Source organism: Dichomitus squalens (genome assembly GCF_000275845.1).
Source record: "Dichomitus squalens LYAD-421 SS1 unplaced genomic scaffold DICSQscaffold_80, whole genome shotgun sequence".
Lineage (NCBI taxonomy): Eukaryota > Fungi > Basidiomycota > Agaricomycetes > Polyporales > Polyporaceae > Dichomitus > Dichomitus squalens.
Window position 1 is genome coordinate 53,163 of NW_006766962.1, and position 16,477 is coordinate 69,639.

General features: G+C 56.7%; 6 protein-coding genes across 6 annotated transcripts; 3 read left to right on the top strand and 3 right to left on the bottom strand.

The window, feature by feature from the left end:
• Positions 1 to 75: 75 nt before the first annotated feature.
• On the bottom strand, positions 76 to 7,089 carry DICSQDRAFT_157956 (uncharacterized protein). Its single transcript, XM_007370906.1, has 18 exons — positions 6,226 to 7,089; positions 6,092 to 6,168; positions 3,264 to 6,041; positions 3,155 to 3,208; positions 2,971 to 3,099; positions 2,740 to 2,907; positions 1,835 to 2,595; positions 1,701 to 1,769; positions 1,583 to 1,645; positions 1,430 to 1,519; positions 1,275 to 1,379; positions 1,135 to 1,218; positions 1,026 to 1,086; positions 937 to 974; positions 727 to 884; positions 504 to 663; positions 397 to 448; positions 76 to 339 (listed from the first exon to the last, which is right to left on the bottom strand). The coding sequence occupies exons 1-18, from the start codon at positions 7,047 to 7,049 to the stop codon at positions 173 to 175; spliced, it is 5,838 nt and encodes a 1,945-aa protein (XP_007370968.1). The 5' UTR covers positions 7,050 to 7,089; the 3' UTR covers positions 76 to 172.
• Positions 7,090 to 8,338: 1,249 nt separating this feature from the next.
• DICSQDRAFT_113250 (OPA3-domain-containing protein) lies at positions 8,339 to 9,278 on the top strand. The gene is made up of 5 exons (XM_007370907.1): positions 8,339 to 8,384; positions 8,432 to 8,478; positions 8,535 to 8,657; positions 8,721 to 8,945; positions 9,016 to 9,278. Exons 1-5 carry the CDS (start codon positions 8,349 to 8,351, stop codon positions 9,212 to 9,214), a joined length of 630 nt encoding a protein of 209 aa, XP_007370969.1. The 5' UTR covers positions 8,339 to 8,348; the 3' UTR covers positions 9,215 to 9,278.
• Positions 9,279 to 9,640: 362 nt separating this feature from the next.
• On the top strand, positions 9,641 to 11,488 carry DICSQDRAFT_175035 (uncharacterized protein; the record flags this gene model as incomplete). The annotated part of the gene is made up of 2 exons (XM_007370908.1): positions 9,641 to 10,256; positions 10,734 to 11,488. 2 exons carry the CDS (start codon positions 9,641 to 9,643, stop codon positions 11,486 to 11,488), a joined length of 1,371 nt encoding a protein of 456 aa, XP_007370970.1.
• Positions 11,489 to 11,856: 368 nt separating this feature from the next.
• DICSQDRAFT_93805 (SAICAR synthase-like protein) lies at positions 11,857 to 13,131 on the bottom strand. The gene is made up of 3 exons (XM_007370909.1): positions 12,800 to 13,131; positions 12,553 to 12,728; positions 11,857 to 12,491 (listed from the first exon to the last, which is right to left on the bottom strand). The coding sequence occupies exons 1-3, from the start codon at positions 13,086 to 13,088 to the stop codon at positions 11,904 to 11,906; spliced, it is 1,053 nt and encodes a 350-aa protein (XP_007370971.1). The 5' UTR covers positions 13,089 to 13,131; the 3' UTR covers positions 11,857 to 11,903.
• A 304-nt stretch (positions 13,132 to 13,435) lies between these two features.
• DICSQDRAFT_71823 (uncharacterized protein) lies at positions 13,436 to 13,705 on the top strand (the record flags this gene model as incomplete). Its single annotated transcript, XM_007370910.1, has 1 exon — positions 13,436 to 13,705. One exon carries the CDS (start codon positions 13,436 to 13,438, stop codon positions 13,703 to 13,705), a length of 270 nt encoding a protein of 89 aa, XP_007370972.1.
• A 1,610-nt stretch (positions 13,706 to 15,315) lies between these two features.
• Positions 15,316 to 16,332, bottom strand: DICSQDRAFT_175037 (uncharacterized protein; the record flags this gene model as incomplete). The annotated part of the gene is made up of 2 exons (XM_007370911.1): positions 15,316 to 15,369; positions 15,427 to 16,332. The coding sequence occupies 2 exons, from the start codon at positions 16,330 to 16,332 to the stop codon at positions 15,316 to 15,318; spliced, it is 960 nt and encodes a 319-aa protein (XP_007370973.1).
• Between the last annotated feature and the right edge of the window lie 145 nt (positions 16,333 to 16,477).

Genomic DNA, 16,477 nt, shown 5'->3' on the forward strand with positions numbered 1-16,477 from the left:
AAGCGCTCGTTCAGCTTCCGACAAACACGCAAATGACTCCGTGGCAACCAGCTGCATTGATAGTGACAGGTATGGAGAAATACTATGGGTTTGTACCGTAAGGATTAATCAAAGATCGATAGCAGGAGGTACTAGGATAGCAGTCTCGAAATAACCCCTTAATACAGCTCGTTCAACCTCGAGACCGCCTTGTAGCTCGACGTTGTGCTTCGCGACACCGCTTGCTAGCACTCTGGATGACCTGCATCCAGATTTGACAGTCACGCGCCGATGACGCACGAAGAGCGACGGTATTGCCGCCGCGTGGATATGCCATAACCAGCTGGAAGGTGAGATCATCTAGACCGTGTTGTGATGTTACCAATAGGACACCGGCATGATTGAGGGAAAACGAACCTCGGATCAGTCCTGAGACTTCGCGAACTTCTACTTCTGCCAGGGACAAAGGCTAGACGGCAAAAGTCATACCAGAACGAAACGAAACATGACGGTATGAGACGCACCATGCGATACAGCGACTTGGTGGTCTCCTCTGTGAGCACCAAGATGTCGTTGCACAGAAAGGCGCGTAGCTTCCGTCCGCTCTTCGCCTTCATTAGAGTCCCCTCTTTGAGAAGCTTTCTCTGACCCATATATCTTGTCGGCGCAGTGAGGTCAAGACGTCTGATCGGCGCGAGAGGATTCGTCAATCTGTAGCTAAGGTATATCTCATATTGTATGACGTACCCTTGCCCTACCCATAGATCTTTTGAGAGCTCTCGCAGGCGCTCCCTGCCTTCCTGCTCACGGATCGTCTCGTTGATGTGCTCGAGAACCGTTTCTGCCATTTGTTGTGCTCGCTCAACCTGACTGCGATCTTCGCCAGGTTCGGTATAATGGATGATCTGTGACGTCTGAGCATCCATCATACAGTAGTAACTGCGACGGTAGACCCACCTGCTTGAACAAGAGCGGATATCGAGTAATCCTCTGCACTATGGGATTGGTCAGAACGCAGGCGTGCCAGACAAATGCAAGAAACATACTGGGCACGAGTAAATAACTAGACAAATCGAGATTCCGCGCGGTCGGATCGTCTCGTAGTCGCTGTAAGTGCATCAGAACTGAGGCAGCATTACTAGTGGAACAAGCTACCTGAAGAGCAGCTGCCAGCTCTTGATTCGACTGGCGCAGTGATTGCAGAACCTTGATGGCAGTGGCCTGATTGACGCAATACTCCTGTGGAACGTTGTGAGTAAAGCCGGAGCTGTCACACGATCTATGCCGGACCTCACCATGTACACGCCCAAATTCGCTACGTTGGTTAAAAGGATATCCCCTATTCTATCAATGTACAATCGGCAGTCCTTTTGTCGCTCTTCCAGAGAGCTCAGGAAGGTCTACGATAGTCTGTGAGCAATAGAACGTCATAGCTTACCAGTCGACGTACCGTGTTCATAAGGAGAATATCCTCAACGTTGGCAAACACGACAGTTCTCGCCTTCTCATCCAGGATGGAGTAGACATTGGTGTAGAAATGCTGAATATTGGAGACATCAGCCTTCGTCCGGTCATTCCTCTGAACGCGCCAGGCTGAACGCACTTCAACAATCAGCTGAAGGTCTCGCACATACGCGGCTTCAGTAGCAATGAGCTCGAAAATGGCCTACAGTGATATCAGCATAACCAGCCCGAGGACGTATAGTAGACTATAAGCATACCTCCTGACGACGACGTTCTCCAGGGGGAATCTCCTCCAACGCCGACCTGTCCACCAAACTCGCCCAGGACTGATAAAAGACAACACGTACATGGTTAGGATACTAACCTTCGCACCAGTGAGAACGCCACTTACAGAGCCGAACGCGGCATCCCCTTCCGGTGACGGCGAGGGCTCCCTCTGCAAGATCGGCGCCGAGATGACGGGTCTCGCAGGTGCTTCGTCATTCCCAGGTGTCTTGGAGCGGAAGAAGTGCAAGAAGGACGACGAGTGGGAACGCTGCTCCCCTTGCTCGGACGCTGTGGGTGTGAGCGGCGGGAAAGACGGAGCAGATGGGCTCGAGGCCGACGTGCCGCTCTCGACGGATGCCATCGACAGCCGGTTCATCGCGAGGTTGCTCTGCCGGTATGCTTCATAGCGTTCGTACGCATCGTCCAGCCGCAGAGACGGGTTGCGCGAGTCCGCCTCGGGCACGGGAGGCAAGTCCTTCGTCGGGGACAAGTGAGATCTGGAGGGCCGTTCAGGTATTGCTGGAGCAGGCCTTCTCCGGCGACTTCTAACCCGTGCTGGCCGTGGGGGCGGGCGACGATCATCCTCCTTTATTATCAATCCGGCTGCCTCAAGCACTCTTTGACGTTCTGCTGCCCGAGCATCCCGTTCCTGACGCTTAGCCTCTTCGCTCTGCTCGCCCTCCTTACCAGACTCATCCGACTCTGATTCGCTTGCAGTCATGTAGTCAGAACTTGAATCGTCCTCGTCGCTGTCCTCGTTGTCACTGTCAGAATCATCGGCCTCGATCTCACGAACAGGCTCAGAGTCTGTTGCCGTGGGAGGCTCTTTGGAACTCCTTGCGTCTGATGCCTCCAGGCGCTGCGGAATAGGCGTAGGCACGAGTGCTATGTATGTGACGATGTCGCATTGAGATTTTGTATTGTCCGAGATTTAGTGGAGATACATGCAAAGAAAAATATGAGAACACTTCAGCCTGCCGGTAACGTAAACAATAGGGTCGGGGAGGAGCAGAAGTGTGAGTGACTAACCGTCTGCGAGCGCAAGGTACGCAGCGGGAACGATGAACACAATCCCGCCCTGCTCCGCCTTCCACCAATCCGCATCTGATCTATCGACAATCGTCAACTGGTCGCCTTCTGCGAATGGCAATTCGTCCGCGTTGCTGCCGGCGTAGTCGTAGAGAGCATGAGCAATCACTGGTAAGAGATTCCTTCAGGATTACACTATGTCAGTCAGGGAGACATTGCGGAGCTGCTTACCTGGCGTGATTTGCTCGACATAGGTCTTGGGGAAGAAGCCGCTCTTGCCATCCCGCACAACAGTGCCATGCCACCAATCTCCACCGGTCTTCGACGGGTGCGCAGTCAGGATGAGGTTCTCGCCGAAGCCTGTACATAACAATCAGCTCAATTGGTCGATCTAAGGATCACGTATGGCACTCACTAAGCTCCTCTGGACGCTGAGCCTCATACGCATAGAGAGTGCGCACACGATACTCTACAACATACATAGTCAGTAGCGACTCCGCTCAACGACCCGACACGGGACTCACCGACACTCGAATCAACATCGGCGAGCGCGCCTTCATCCGACCCCTCGATCTGAATCTGCGGCACCACAGCAGCAGGTGCAGCCGGTTCCTCCTCTTCCTCAACAGTCGTAGGTAGCGTCTCTGACGGGAACCGTTGCACTGCCGAGCCCTCCGCCGCCAAGCCCGCGTACCAGTCCACCGACTCCCTATTGCTGCTCCTCGTGTTCTCCGGTTGAGACGGCTCATGCACCGGGGGCGGTTGCTCGTAGGAAGGCGTCGACTCCACGGGCGCAGCAGGGTTGATATGGGGAGGGGGAGCGGTGTCGCCGAGAACCCTTCCGGAGACGGGGGGGCCGCTCTTATCTACCGTTTGCGCCTTCCGGAGCTTCCTGCCTGCTTGGATCGCGTTCAGCAGCGCACTGCGGTCTCCGGTAGGTGCAGGCACGGCAAGGGCGGGGGTACCAGGAGCCGGAGGAGCGGGCGGCGCAGCAGGAGCGGGAGGAGCTGGGGGAGCAACGGGCGCGGGAGGAGCAGGCGGCGCCGCGGGGACGTGGTTCGTCATCGGAGGGGCGGACGGCGGCGGAGGCGGTGGGGCGGGGACGGCAGGACTCGATGGCTCCGAGTGCTTCGAGGGGCCGGAGGCGGCAGCGGACTGGGGTCGGGACGGCGGGAGGATGTTGCCGAACAGTTGTTGCGCGAGCTTGTTGCGGGTATCCCGGGAGGAATCGATCTCATCGTCGCTGCTGTCGTCGTCGTCCTTCTCCTTGATGACGTCCCAGTCGTCGTCTTCGTCCGCAGGCGCGGTGTTATAGGACGTCTTGACGGCGGGAGGCGCGGGGCTCTTCGAGGGCGCAGGAGGCGCAGGGGGGGCCGCAGGCGCGGCAGCAGTTTGTGGCTTAAAGAAGGGATTAGTGCTCCCACTCGTTGATGCAGCAGGGGAAGGTGACGACGTAGGCCCTCCCTCCTTCATCATACGACTGAACGGGTTATGCGACGCCTTATCCGCGGACGGCACAGGAGGGCTCGCAAAGGGAGGCGCAGGGGGGGCAGGCGGAGACACCGCTGCGGGAGGCTCAGGCGCGGGCGGAGGAGCGGGCGCGGGTGGAGGAGCAGGTGCCGCAGGAGGTGGAGGAGCGGGAGTCGACGCAACAGACCTCTGTTGAGATTGCTCGGCGAGCATACGCCTGCGCGCCTCGTACTGCTGCTCGGCTAAACGCGCCTCTTCCTCCTCTCTCTCAAGCTGCTTGAGACGAGCAAGACGCTCCTCGCGTTGCTTCCGCAGCGCCTCTTCGCGCGCACGAATGGCCTCTTCCTCAGGATCGACTACAGGCGCCGCGGGGGCGGGCGGCACAGCAGGAGGGGCAGGAGCAGGGGGGGGAGGGGCGGGAGCTGCTGCAGCTGCACGCGGAGCAGGAGGGCGTGGAGCAGGACCCTTGCGAGGCGGTGGAGGGGCAGGTGGCTTGGCCTTGGTTGCGGGAGGAGGAGTAGGCTTGGGAGTAGGGACTTGAGGAGTCGCAGCAGCAGGAATCGGAGGGGCGGACGTGGTACTCGGAGACGTAGGGCTCTTACCCTCTTTAAGTGCCTTCTCGCCCTCGAGGCGTTCTCTCCGGATACGCTCGCGCTCCTCGGCTTCGCGCTCAGCCTGCTTGGCCTTCTCCTCGGCCTCTCTTCTCTCCTTCTCGATGCGGTCTTCAACGCTGGTATCGATCTGGCTCGAGGGTGAGGGCGAAGGAGCGACGACACCGAGAGCCGCCATACGCTCCCGAATCTTCTGCTGAACGAGGGCCTGCCGTTCCTCCGCAGTCATGGGCTTCTTTGGAGTAGCAGAAGGTGCGGGAGGAGGGGCACGTGGAGCAGGGGTAGATGCAGCTGGCGGCGGCGGCGCAGGTGGGGCGGGCTCACGGACTACAGGACTGCGAGGGCGGTCGTAGTCCCGGTCGCGCTCACGGTTACGCGAGTACGGTCGATCGCGGTCGTAGTCACGATCAAAGTCGCGGTCTCGATAGCTATCGCGTTCACGGCTCCGCTCTCTATCCCTGTCCCCATACGCGCTGCGGGGCCGGTCATAATCACGATCCCGGTCGTCGCGGTACCGCGAAGAATAGCTGTCACGGTCGTCGAAGCGGCCAAACCTCTCGTTGCGGCGGTCGCGGTCGCGGGCCCACTCACGCTTCTCGCGCTCCTTGCGCGCCTCACGGTCCTTGATCCGCCGCTCGAGGTCAGGGAGCTTCTCATGCATGAGTTCCAAGAGTTCACGCTCAAGCTTCCGGCGCTCGTCGTCCTTCGAGACCGAGCGCGGGCCGCGGGAGACGTACTCGAGATCCTCCTGTACTCTCTTGACGCGATACTTGAGGTCGGACATTTCCCGCTCGAGAGCGTCGTCCTCGGCTGTTCTGGCGGCGGTCTCGTCAGCGACCCGATCAAGCATCTTGGCGGTGTTCTCCAGCTGGCGCTTCATGTCGTCTAGATCCGCAGAGGGGCTAGCGCTCTCGTTCGTCGTCCTGATCGCGGAACGGTCGACATGCCTCGAGCGAGGCTGATAGAAGCCACCAGCTGGCGTCTCGTCATTGTACTTGTAAACGGTGGCATCCTGACGGCCGCCAGCGCCCGTTGCGTTGTTGTAGAACGATCGTTCTCGCATCTTTGACGTAGGACCCGGGTCAAGGCCAGCAGGTGAGCGAGCACGAGTGTCGTGCTTGAGGATGTCCTTGAGCACATCGACCGAAGACTCCAGGTCGCGGTGTGATGGGGGAACAAGCTCTTGCGGGAGAACTTCAGGGATCTCATTGCCATTCAACTCTGATCTGCCGGTCAGAAATGGACAAAATCGCGTAGAAACAACAACGCACTCCGGTAGATGAGGCCCATCGCTACATGGAACTCAGCCAAATTGAGTTTGCCCCGATTATCCACGTCCGCAAGAGCCCTGCGATTGCACTGAGCATTCATAGCCCGCAGACGCATGCCAAGGTTAAGCACTCACCAGATCTTGGCCAGATCGTTCCTATCCAACCCGCTCTGCCCGAAGACCTCCAGCGCAGTCTGCCCGTTGATGAACCCGGTGCCTTGAGTGTCCCAAGCCCTGAATATCTGATCGTACTGTTTCTTCTCGGCCTTGGACAGGGCCCACGGCACCTTGGGCGTCGCATTCCCGCGCTGAGCCTGATTGTGCTGCATGAACGATTGCTGGAGGTTGAAGCCGTTCTGCTGCTGCTGGAACTGCGGAAGACCCGCAGCGTTGAACGGTGCAGAGGTGTTCGCGGGAAGGAACGTGTTCGTCATCATAGTGAGCCTGGGGTCGACCCATCCTGTGGCTTGCGGAACAAGGGGACGCAGCCCCCCAAATCCGGTGGGCTGCGACTGGAGCGCCGAGAGGCCGGGGGAAGTATTCAAGAACTGACTAGGTTGTTGTGTGCTGAGAAAGCCACTGGTCTGTTGAGGTTGTTGTTGTTGAAATTGCGAAGGAATGGGAGGGACGGGGGGTACAGGAGGGGGCGGGGCGCGTTGCTGGAACCCGCCGCCGGGGAATCCAGTCTGCTGAGGTTGCAGCTGCCCTGGGAATCCAGTCTGCTGAGGTTGCAGCTGACTTGGGAATCCAGTCTGTTGAGGCTGCTGAAATCCCTGTTGCTGAGGCTGCTGGAAGCCTTGTTGGGGAAATCCTGTCTGCTGGGGCTGCTGGAAGCCCGGACGCTGGCCGGGGAAGCCAGTGGGCTGCGCTGTTAGCGGCTGGAACTGCTGCTGCTGTTGCTGCTGGGGATTAAACCCCGTCTGCATGGGATATTGGTAGCCTTGTCCCCACTGCGCCATCGGGGGCAGTTATCGTCGCCGTGAGGGTCGTGGTGGTCGTCGCAGTCAAGGGGAAGCAATCGTTTTAGCGCCCATGACGCACGGCGCTAGGCGTGCCTGAGTCTGGTCGCAGCCTGTCGCAGCAGACGAGTCGCAGGCAGCTTGGGCACCAACGTTGTAGAGTCGAGGGGATTAAGACAGTCACATACATGCGCAGATGAGTGTTCGGTTTGATAGCATTCGCAGAGGATACGGTACATATGTACATGACAGATAGGCTACGGGAGACAGCGCAGCTGAGGCGAGGGTACCAAGGTCTCTTCACGAACCTGCCCACCTCCAGAAACTCACCCGTCAATTGACGCTTCATTGAACGAAAGTTGAGGCGTTGGCTGAGAACAAACAGGTTTGTCAGTCACATGATGCATAATGGTTGGTGAAGGACCTCGATGAAGGATCAGAGAACCGCGTCTCGACAGTTGCCAACTTCCAGAGGAAGTGGCTCTCAGACGGCACTTCCTATTTGCATTCGGTTGGGGATCATCCGAAGTGGCAGACGGCACTGCGAGGAGTCGGAACAGACACTCACTATCCTGGATCATAGAGCAAGGTCGAATGGGACGTGTTAAGGCAAATCCCCGGACCTCGAGGACCCAAATGGTACGTGTAGGTGGGGGTGAGGCCTGTAGAAAATAAGTTAGCATGCCTGTCACTATGCAGTGTAGAGGGGATGCAGGATCAGTGGTGCAAAATGTTTGGCTGTATGCTCTGCCTTCTCGTCAAAGCTCGAAGCTACGACTGGGGCGGCAGCGTTCTCATCATACAGAAAAAAGACGTTGATACTTGCCTAGGAGTGGTTGATGTCGACAGCGACATGGACAAGAATCGACGTTCAACTAAAAACTGTGCCGCCAGCTTTTTGAGTGTCTACGAAGCCACGTGGTCTCTGTTGTCGCATCGGGCAAGACCTTCCCAAAGGGTACTCCTGTATGCAACGCCCACAATATTGTCCATGAGGTTAACGCCCCCCTCGTGGCAACAAGTTATCAATTCCTCTGAGTGTTGTGACCACATTCTGCTATAGTCCTACAATACGACGGGGAAACGTGAGCAGTATCAATGAACCTCCCTGAAGCACGGGAATTGTCTAAGCGCCCATTTTGCCTTGCCGCCGGCTGCAGGACGGCGGACTGACGAGGCCGTTCGGCTCTGCGTCTACCATCCTACAATACGTACCAGGCAGTCCCGTAATACACACATATCTAACTTGCTTCACACACCATAATACCGCTAGAACCCCCAGCATACTACTTTGAGACCATGGCCACCGCAAAGATCGCGTCACTTGTCATCCGAGTGAGTCCGGATCCTGCTGCAGGCTTCATGTCTCTGAAAGGTGCAAGACGCTAGCAAAACCTATCAGCAACCAAATAAAGGCTCAGGCTAAGCAGTGAGTCCTCTTCATTGCCCGTCAAGTGGGAAGGATATGCCAATGTGACCCACTAGACATGAACGGTTCCGTAACCTGTGCGTCGGCCTCGCGCAGCGGATGTACCAGACCGAAGTGAGGCTCCGCACCAATCTCCTCGGAGAACCTGCAAAACATGTTCGCCCGCTCTCAGAAACGAAGTATGTTATCTTGAATCCTTGCTTCCGTTAGCCACGGTTCACATAGGGGACGCGTCTTTGCAGGGCGATTGAGAGCGGGGCTAACACGCTCGCAGAAGGCTTTTTATTTGCGGTCGCGGCCGGTCTCATCTTAGGGGAACAGTATCGATCTACACGCAACCAGTCCAAACGACGAGACGCGGTCGATGACCAGCTCGACGAACTCAAGTCCAGCGTGGAGAGCCTGAGCTCGCGGTTGGACGCGCTTGCTCGACAGCAGGAGGAGAGGATGGAGGAAGAGTCGGTGCGGTACGTGTTGCGCTCTCCATACTGTCGACATGTGCTGGAGTTAAATGCGGATGTGATAACCTACGATCAGGCATGACGAGTTGGCGCGAATATTGCAGAGAGTGGTGGAGATTGGGCTGAGAGGAAGGTGGGCCGAGTTCGAGGGTACGCCGTTGCCTTTGCCCCTCATCGACCTCACGAAGAGCCGTGCGACATCGCCGCCCACTCTGTCAGAATCTGCAAACGGTCCTCAAGATACCCCGTCTCCGAGCACTTCGTCATCACAGTAGTCTTTCTCACGCACGGCCTAAATGCCATTACATAGACTTTGAATATAATCTTAATCCATCTGCTAGCTCATCTACTCATACTTGCAAGCTTCAGCACTTATGTAGATCTCACACATCTTCATACTCGTATGAACAAACCAGCAACAACGGACCACCGCGGCGTACGCCGGTAAGTCCTTACAAGTCACCGCGCGTAGAAAGTCATATTACGCTCGACCTCCTCCAACGCGTCGGGTTATGACTCTATCGCGTCGTGAACTGGTAATATGTTACGTAACGGTCCATGTCTCAGCCAAATGGTCTTCCGCTGACATCCGGACACGTTGGCTTGACATGCTGCAATCGTCTCTTGAACTCAACCCACCATGTAGGTGTGCATGCCGGTATGCTATTCATCGCTCACAACACCCTTCCCGTCTAGTCGCGATGAGCACGAAGACTCCTGATCTCCCTTTCTCGGAATTCGTATCCCTTCTACCCGCAGCAGACCTCGCCGATCTCGCAGGACTCTCCGCTTCAGCTGTGCGAGAGCGAACGTTGGCCAAGGCAGAAGAGCACCGTCGCTTTGCGCTCGCACTGCTCTCGATCCACAACGCCGTCTCCCCTGTCCATCGGCTTCCGTTCGAACTCCTGTCGGCCATTTTCCGAGCAGCGTGGAAGGATCGCTCGAGCCTGCGCATGACTCATGTTTGTCGCAGGTGGCGCTCCACCGCCCTCCAGACTCCGGAGCTATGGGCGGACGCAACTGCCTGTGAATCATTCTCTCTCGCTGGGCCTGATCACCCCCTTCTCGAATACTCCTACATGGACTCCCTCCTGGAACGCTCTGCTCCGCATGACGTCTGTATGACTATATCCCACTTCCCTGAAGCACTTCGCTTTCATCTACTGCCTCACATCTCCAGGATCGCCGTCTTGGAAATCAAAGTCCACAGTGCCAAACAACTACATAACCTGTGGGAGACTCTCCACGGAGGAGTGCCCAGCCTCGAAGAGCTCTATATCCTATGTCCAGTCGCGAACTATCTAGACATGTATCCTCGTACGTGGCTTAATAAGTGGGGATCACAAGTCGCCTGCAAGGCATTACCGAATGGGAGCCTCCCACGCCTCCGTCACCTCGAATGACCAGGAGCTCTCTTCCCGCTCATTGCGTGCGGAACCTTAACACACGTCACTATATACAATCCTCGCCCCGATAACCCCGACATACGCTTGCCCTCAGCCACCCATCTGTACGAGGCGCTCGGGACATGTAGGGAGACGTTGGAAGTACTCACGATGTTACAAGTGCTGCCAACGCCCCGACCAAGCAGTGTCACCTGGCAGCATGGCGAACCTATGCACCTCCCCACCCTCTGCCATCTTCACATCGTCGATGGAAGCACGTTTGCTTCCAGTCCCCTCGTCGGTTTGATCCTACCTCCTACTTGTCGCATTCACCTGAGCGATGACCAGTGCGCCGATGACCCGTGCAATTGTGCCTATGATTCGCGAACCAATCACTGCCCCTGGCTAGATCCCGACGAACGCACTCTCGAGACCATCCATTCCTTGCTCTCTGCGGTCTCTCAAGTCAAGTTGAGCCTTCACTACCGGTTCAATATGCAGTGCTACACACAGGATGGCAGTACTCGTACTCCTTCGGAACGCTTTCGAGCGGAGAGTGTCGGCCACTCGCCGCCAGTGGATACGTTTGTCGTGCCGCTCTTCCGTCCCGCAGCACCGATGTTATGGACCAACATCACACACCTGGTCCTGGATATCGATAGATGGCATTCGACCAAGCCGGCACTCTTAGAGCCCTTCCCGCACCTCGTACGGGTAGAGATCAACATAGAAGGGGATCCTGGGGAGACTCTCAGTTTGCTGCAGAGGCCGGGAGGGAGCAATTCCGACGGCACGAGCTCGAGCGCGCTAGTGTGTCCGTCTCTTCGAGAACTCGTAACATGGGTGGAAGTACCCAAAGGCACTCTTCGCGCGCTTTTGGAGCCGCGGAACTTGGGAGACCTTGAGGAGTACGTGACCAAAAGGTTACGACAATTCAGAGACGTCCTTGAATCTCGAGCTTCCGACTCGCCAGGCCTCAGTCGGCTCACGTATCTGGAAATTCATGAACACGAAGACTGGTCCTTGGCTCAGACGGAGCCCAAAGTCGCAGTTGATGATCTCTCTACTATAGATTCGACGGCGATAGAAGCCATTCTTGAGAGTTTGGACGACTTGGTGGACGGGGAGTTCGTGTTCAGAGGGTTCCGGTATTATACCATGTAGCTCCTCGTAGTCGCATAGGCTATGGTCTGTCATGGCGCGGAACCAGTATTGACTTTAAGAAACGCTTCGGACTTGTGACCGTAGAGGGCTACCCGGAGTAAAGACTACAACGAGATTCTCCCCATACACCTTCTCCTGATTTCCTCGAGAAGATCTTGACGGATGTCGGCAAGATCGCAAAAGTCATAGTGTACTTTCGTACACCGCAGCCCTAGGATTTCCTAATACTTCCTGTGCAGATCACAACCCGTAGCCCTTGTACAATCCGATGTTCGGCACCTTGCTCTCCCATTCACAAGTCGACGAGAGCCGCATACCGACCGGGGCTTCTGCAAGTCCTATAACAATCAACCAATGATATATCGCTGCTGGTCGTACATGGATATCTCTTGCTCTTGTACACGGGAGTCTCGCCTCATGAAGCTGGGGCGGCCTCTGTCGACGCGATCACCGCCTTAGTCTGTTGGATACGCCCGTCCAGGAGGGTCAGGATCGTGTCCACGCCCTTCAGCACCCCCTCGTCAGGCCCGATCCCGGGCACGACCTTCGTGTGCGCAAAGTCGATGAGCTTGACAAGGTATGGTGGGCCCACGCGCTTTTCATCTTCATCTTCATCCTCGTCCTCCTCGTCTTCTTCGTCTTCGTCTTCAGCCGCCTCCTCGAGCCACTTCAGTCCCTCACGTGCGCGCCCCCAGTCTGCCTCGTAGATGATAAGCAGACTCCCGCCTACCATGCGCATGTGCACCTGGGCGAGCGCCTCTCGGATCTCAGCGACGTCCTCCCTCATCGACTCGAGTATGGGCAAGAGAACGTCTGGAGGGAGACCGGTCCCCGTCGCAGGCGCCTCACTACTTGCACCTCCAGAACTTGGGTTTGCGAGTTCGTCGTACGTGACCCCAAAAGGGAAGAATCGCGCGATGCCGTCCGGGAGGTCGGCGGGTTTGATGGATTTGCCGTACGCCTTGGGTGTGTTGACCGCCTTTCCGGTGGTGATATCGTATACCTGCCATATGCGCGACGTCAGCCCAGCGTCGTGAAGCCTCTATAGCATGGTATAAACGAACCTGGAAACCTGTCAGGCGCACGCCTGTCTCGAGCGACGTCGTCTCGCGCGCAGTCTTCTCCATACGCGCACGCTTCTCAGGGCTAGCTTCGTCGTCGTACAGGACCGTTCCGAGCTTGACGTCGAGGATATTAGGCTTCGCGAACGAGTGCGAGAGGTTCTCCAGCACTAGGGACTGTGTAGCCACCGAGCGCGCCGGTAAGTACGACATGTGCGATCGGGCCGCTGCACAACAGACGGGTACTTATCTTTCTCAGCCTCCGTCGCCACCTCGACGACCTTGAACTGACTGCCCTCTTCTGGCGCTGGCGCAGTGTCATCAACCTTTCCTTCGAGGCGGAGCGTGCCGTAGAATTTCGGGACAAACGGGCGCAGTGGCGCAAACCCGGGATCGGCGATGACAGTTTGGTAAAACGCGACCTCGGTAGGGTGCGCGGGCTTGATGAGGAGCGATCCGTCCTCGCTCGTGAGCACGCCTGGATGACCGCCAACCTGCGAGTCGAGCGGGATTACTTTCGAGCTACCTGAAGCAGACATGACGGCGAGAGATCGCTATGCGAGGCTAAAGAGCAGGGTGGTGATGGTATCAATGCAAGCTCGCGGGCGTTCGTGCGGCGGGAGACTGAGCGCAGCCCTGTAAGTTCAATCGCCTTGTCTAAGGCTGTGATCGCCACGAGTCTCTGTAAATTTGCCAAGTACCATCGTTCTTGTATGCGGAATACTGGCACGAGTCGTAGTAGGAAGATAAAGCGGGTGGAGATGGCCGTGGAGAACAAAGAAGCTGTGCGTTCTATTCTCGTCCGACTTCACTTCAAACCACCAAGTACTATCATCCGCCTTCACTTGACGATCTAAACACAATGTCCGATTCTCTCGCTCAGCAGATGCAGGACAACGTCTTGATTACCGTGACTCTCTCTCCGACATCCGCTCTCTATAGCAGTCCTGATGGACTGATCGTCCACCCTCTCCTGACGCGCCTCGGTCGCGTAGGCGAACTACAGGACGTTCAAGTCCTCAGTGTCCCTCGTGACAACTGGTCGCAAGCACAGGGCGATATATTGAGCGCATTGAACGCTGCACCGGGCGTTCTCAGAGTGGATGTGCAAGATCCACCCAGACTGAGAGCCAAGAGAGGCCGTGACGAGTTCTGATGGAAGCCTAAGGTGCGTTTTGAATGTTAGATTCTCCTCATGTCCAATGCGCTTATAACACTTGCATCAGACCATGTACAATTCAGGTCGCGTCTCATCAAATTGTGTATACCAGCCGTTCCCCACATGTAGATTTGTTTGCCTCCTACCTGCTCGAGCCGGTAGAGACTTGAAACAAACTTCACCCTGACTGCCTATAGTAGATGATCCTGATGAAAAGCAACCTCTCAGTTGGGGCACAGTGGGAGGCAAAACAGAGACAGCACAGCATACTTCGATATAAACGCATACATACTACGGTTGCAGAAAAGGATGGACGGTAGGCGGGAATCAAGAGCGGTGTTGTCACGAGAGCGTCCTCGACGCCGGCAAAGCCCTAGTCGCAGAGACTCTGAGTCGCTCCGGAGTGGTGTAAGGACTACTTATGGAGTGTGGGAGCGGGGTGGATGAGTGATCTCTGACCCCCCGTATCGATTGCGACCTCCCGATGCACGGAAAACGGCTGCGGTGATGCTGTCGTCGCCGCGGGATAGCAGTCTCCAGACCCGTGACCCGCGAAGGAAGCTGCATATAATCCAACAGGCTGCACAATTGGTGCCGCGCGCTGAGGAGCCCCATGTGCGTGCCCTCCACTCTGCTCGTGAGGCGCAAAGCTGTGGAGAGGGAGGTAGTGGTAGGCTTGCCTTGAGTTCCGTTGAGCTTGATGAGATGAAGGACAGTCGACAGCCGGTGGTGCAAGCGTTATTCTCGCTGGGTTGGGCGGTGGGGGGAAAGAGACGTCGGCCTCGCGAAGGATCTCCTCGTAAACTCGACCAAAGAGCTCGAGATGGACGACGAGCGTCCTCGTCGGTGAGCGTTTGCATGGTGTAAATGACAGCCGCACAGCGCGGTCGGCGTCACCGAACACCTTAGAACGTGAAGGCCAAAAGTCGACGTGATGTTGGGAACACGAATGAGAAGAAGGGTCATCGTATCCTTGTGGGTGACCCCCGTCGTGGTATATGGTAACCTTGGACCAGCGGCAGAAATATCCACGTTGATTCTGGCAGAGCCCGAGATCTAGACATATCTGTTCAGCGGCTCCTCCGAGGCGAAATATTGTCATCGTGATGAGATGCTGATGGGGTTGATGCTCAGTCACTTCAGCACGAAGAGCTAATAGTCTAGAGACAAGGAAGTGTGGGAAGCGAAATGGGGGATCGGGGTCGCAGTTGATCGTGAGTCGTGTGGTAGTGGCACTCGGGGACAAGCCTTGAGGAGGCCGAGGGACGACGTAGAGGGTTCGCCACTTCGCCTCGACGCGCTTCCCGTTGAATTGGAGATCGTTCAGGTCTCGTCCAAGCCTGGCCAAACGAGTGATGGACCATGATGGCGAGCGTAGCATGTCGGAACGCCAGTGGCAACCTGTATGATAGCGCGGTCTCGTGGGATCTTCTTCCTCCTCTGACGCGTCTCGCATCAAGAGAAGTCCTAAGTGATCGTTGTCGTCCTGGCACAGGAGTACTGCGATAGTTATGCCATCGGCCTCGAAAACAGGAAGTCGCAATTTGACACCGTGACTGGTCATTGAGATCCGAGGGAGCTCTACGGCATCGAAGGGACTACTGGCCTCAGCTCCGTCCCACGCGCCTCCGCTGTCCTGCTAGGTTCAAGGGGTTGAGACTCTAGTCAACGAGCTTAACGTGATGAGGTGTACTTACTGATACGGAACTCCTACGAACCCTCGGGGTATAGTGCACTCGTGTCTCAAACTCACGTGGAGAGGATGCTAACAGAAACTGCCATGTATCGCAAATATCGACGTGAAGCCCAAGAGTGATGCCATGGGTGCTGAAGTCTCCGCGAGGCAAGAAATCGTCTCCAAAGACGAAGAGGCTGGTGTCTGAGTTGTGGCGCATGATCTCGTATTGTAGGCGCGTAAACGCCCTTTCACCCTCTCCGTAGTTGGCCGGCATGCTGACATCGAAAAGGCCCATCAAGCAGTACGCTTCGTCTTCCACGCGCGTCGTCCTTCGTCTCGACGCCCAATTCATGCGCGAGGCAATGGAGAAGTCGGCAGGTCTCTTCTGTCTGGTGAAAATCCTGGATTCGATCCCTGTGATCTCCTGTAGCAGGTTGGCCAGGGTCGTTCTGTTCCCCAACTCGGTCCAGTCGCTAGATATGAACAAGAGACGCGCGGGGGCAACGAGCTCCTGGAGGGTCCATCCTCGAGTGTGCCAGCGGCTCCTTCTGAAGGCGGAGTTCGACGCGTCCAGAATACAGTCGCCAGGGACGTCGGCGAGGTACGCATAGCACACCTCGCAGTCGGAGTACCACCGATACATCGAGTTGACGGCCTCGGAAAGCTCGCTACTGCTCGTCTTATCGATGCAGCACGAGTCGACCCAGGCCCACTGGTACCCGTGTTCTTCGGCGAGAATGCACATCTCGCGGATCTTGGGCGACAGCTCAGGATCGTCTCGGGGATTCGCATGATGGCGTCGGCATCGTTCGCTGATAGCACGAACTTCCTGGTACGTTTGCTCGTTTTTCTCCCAGGTATGCGAGAGGATCGCGTAGCCTCCGTCAGCGTCGAAGGTCCGGGAGAAGTAGTGCAGTTCGGCGCGGTCGGTGCTCAGTAGCCACATAACGGAATTGCAAGACTACAGTGAGCCAACACTTTAGAGCACTGCAATGCCATGGCTTGAGATGGTCGTGGACGTACAGAGGAATCGGAGGAGTCCCAAGGGCGGTCGACGTTACACAGCGCTGTGTATCTTGAACCGTTCCCTT

Coding starts and splice junctions, on each gene's coding strand:
- DICSQDRAFT_157956 (XM_007370906.1), bottom strand. CDS start 7,049: ATGGCGCAGTGGGGACAAGGCTACCAATATCCCATGCAGACGGGGTTT. Junction 2,908..2,970: donor TGTCGAGCAAATCACGCCAG/GTAAGCAGCTCC, acceptor ATCTCTTACCAG/TGATTGCTCATGCTCTCTAC. Junction 885..936: donor ATCCGCTCTTGTTCAAGCAG/GTGGGTCTACCG, acceptor CAGACGTCACAG/ATCATCCATTATACCGAACC.
- DICSQDRAFT_93805 (XM_007370909.1), bottom strand. CDS start 13,088: ATGTCTGCTTCAGGTAGCTCGAAAGTAATCCCGCTCGACTCGCAGGTT. Junction 12,729..12,799: donor GGCGACGGAGGCTGAGAAAG/ATAAGTACCCGT, acceptor CGGTGGCTACAC/AGTCCCTAGTGCTGGAGAAC. Junction 12,492..12,552: donor TGCGCCTGACAGGTTTCCAG/GTTCGTTTATAC, acceptor CGCATATGGCAG/GTATACGATATCACCACCGG.
- DICSQDRAFT_113250 (XM_007370907.1), top strand. CDS start 8,349: ATGGCCACCGCAAAGATCGCGTCACTTGTCATCCGA. Junction 8,385..8,431: donor TCGCGTCACTTGTCATCCGA/GTGAGTCCGGAT, acceptor GAAAGGTGCAAG/ACGCTAGCAAAACCTATCAG. Junction 8,479..8,534: donor ATAAAGGCTCAGGCTAAGCA/GTGAGTCCTCTT, acceptor GTGACCCACTAG/ACATGAACGGTTCCGTAACC.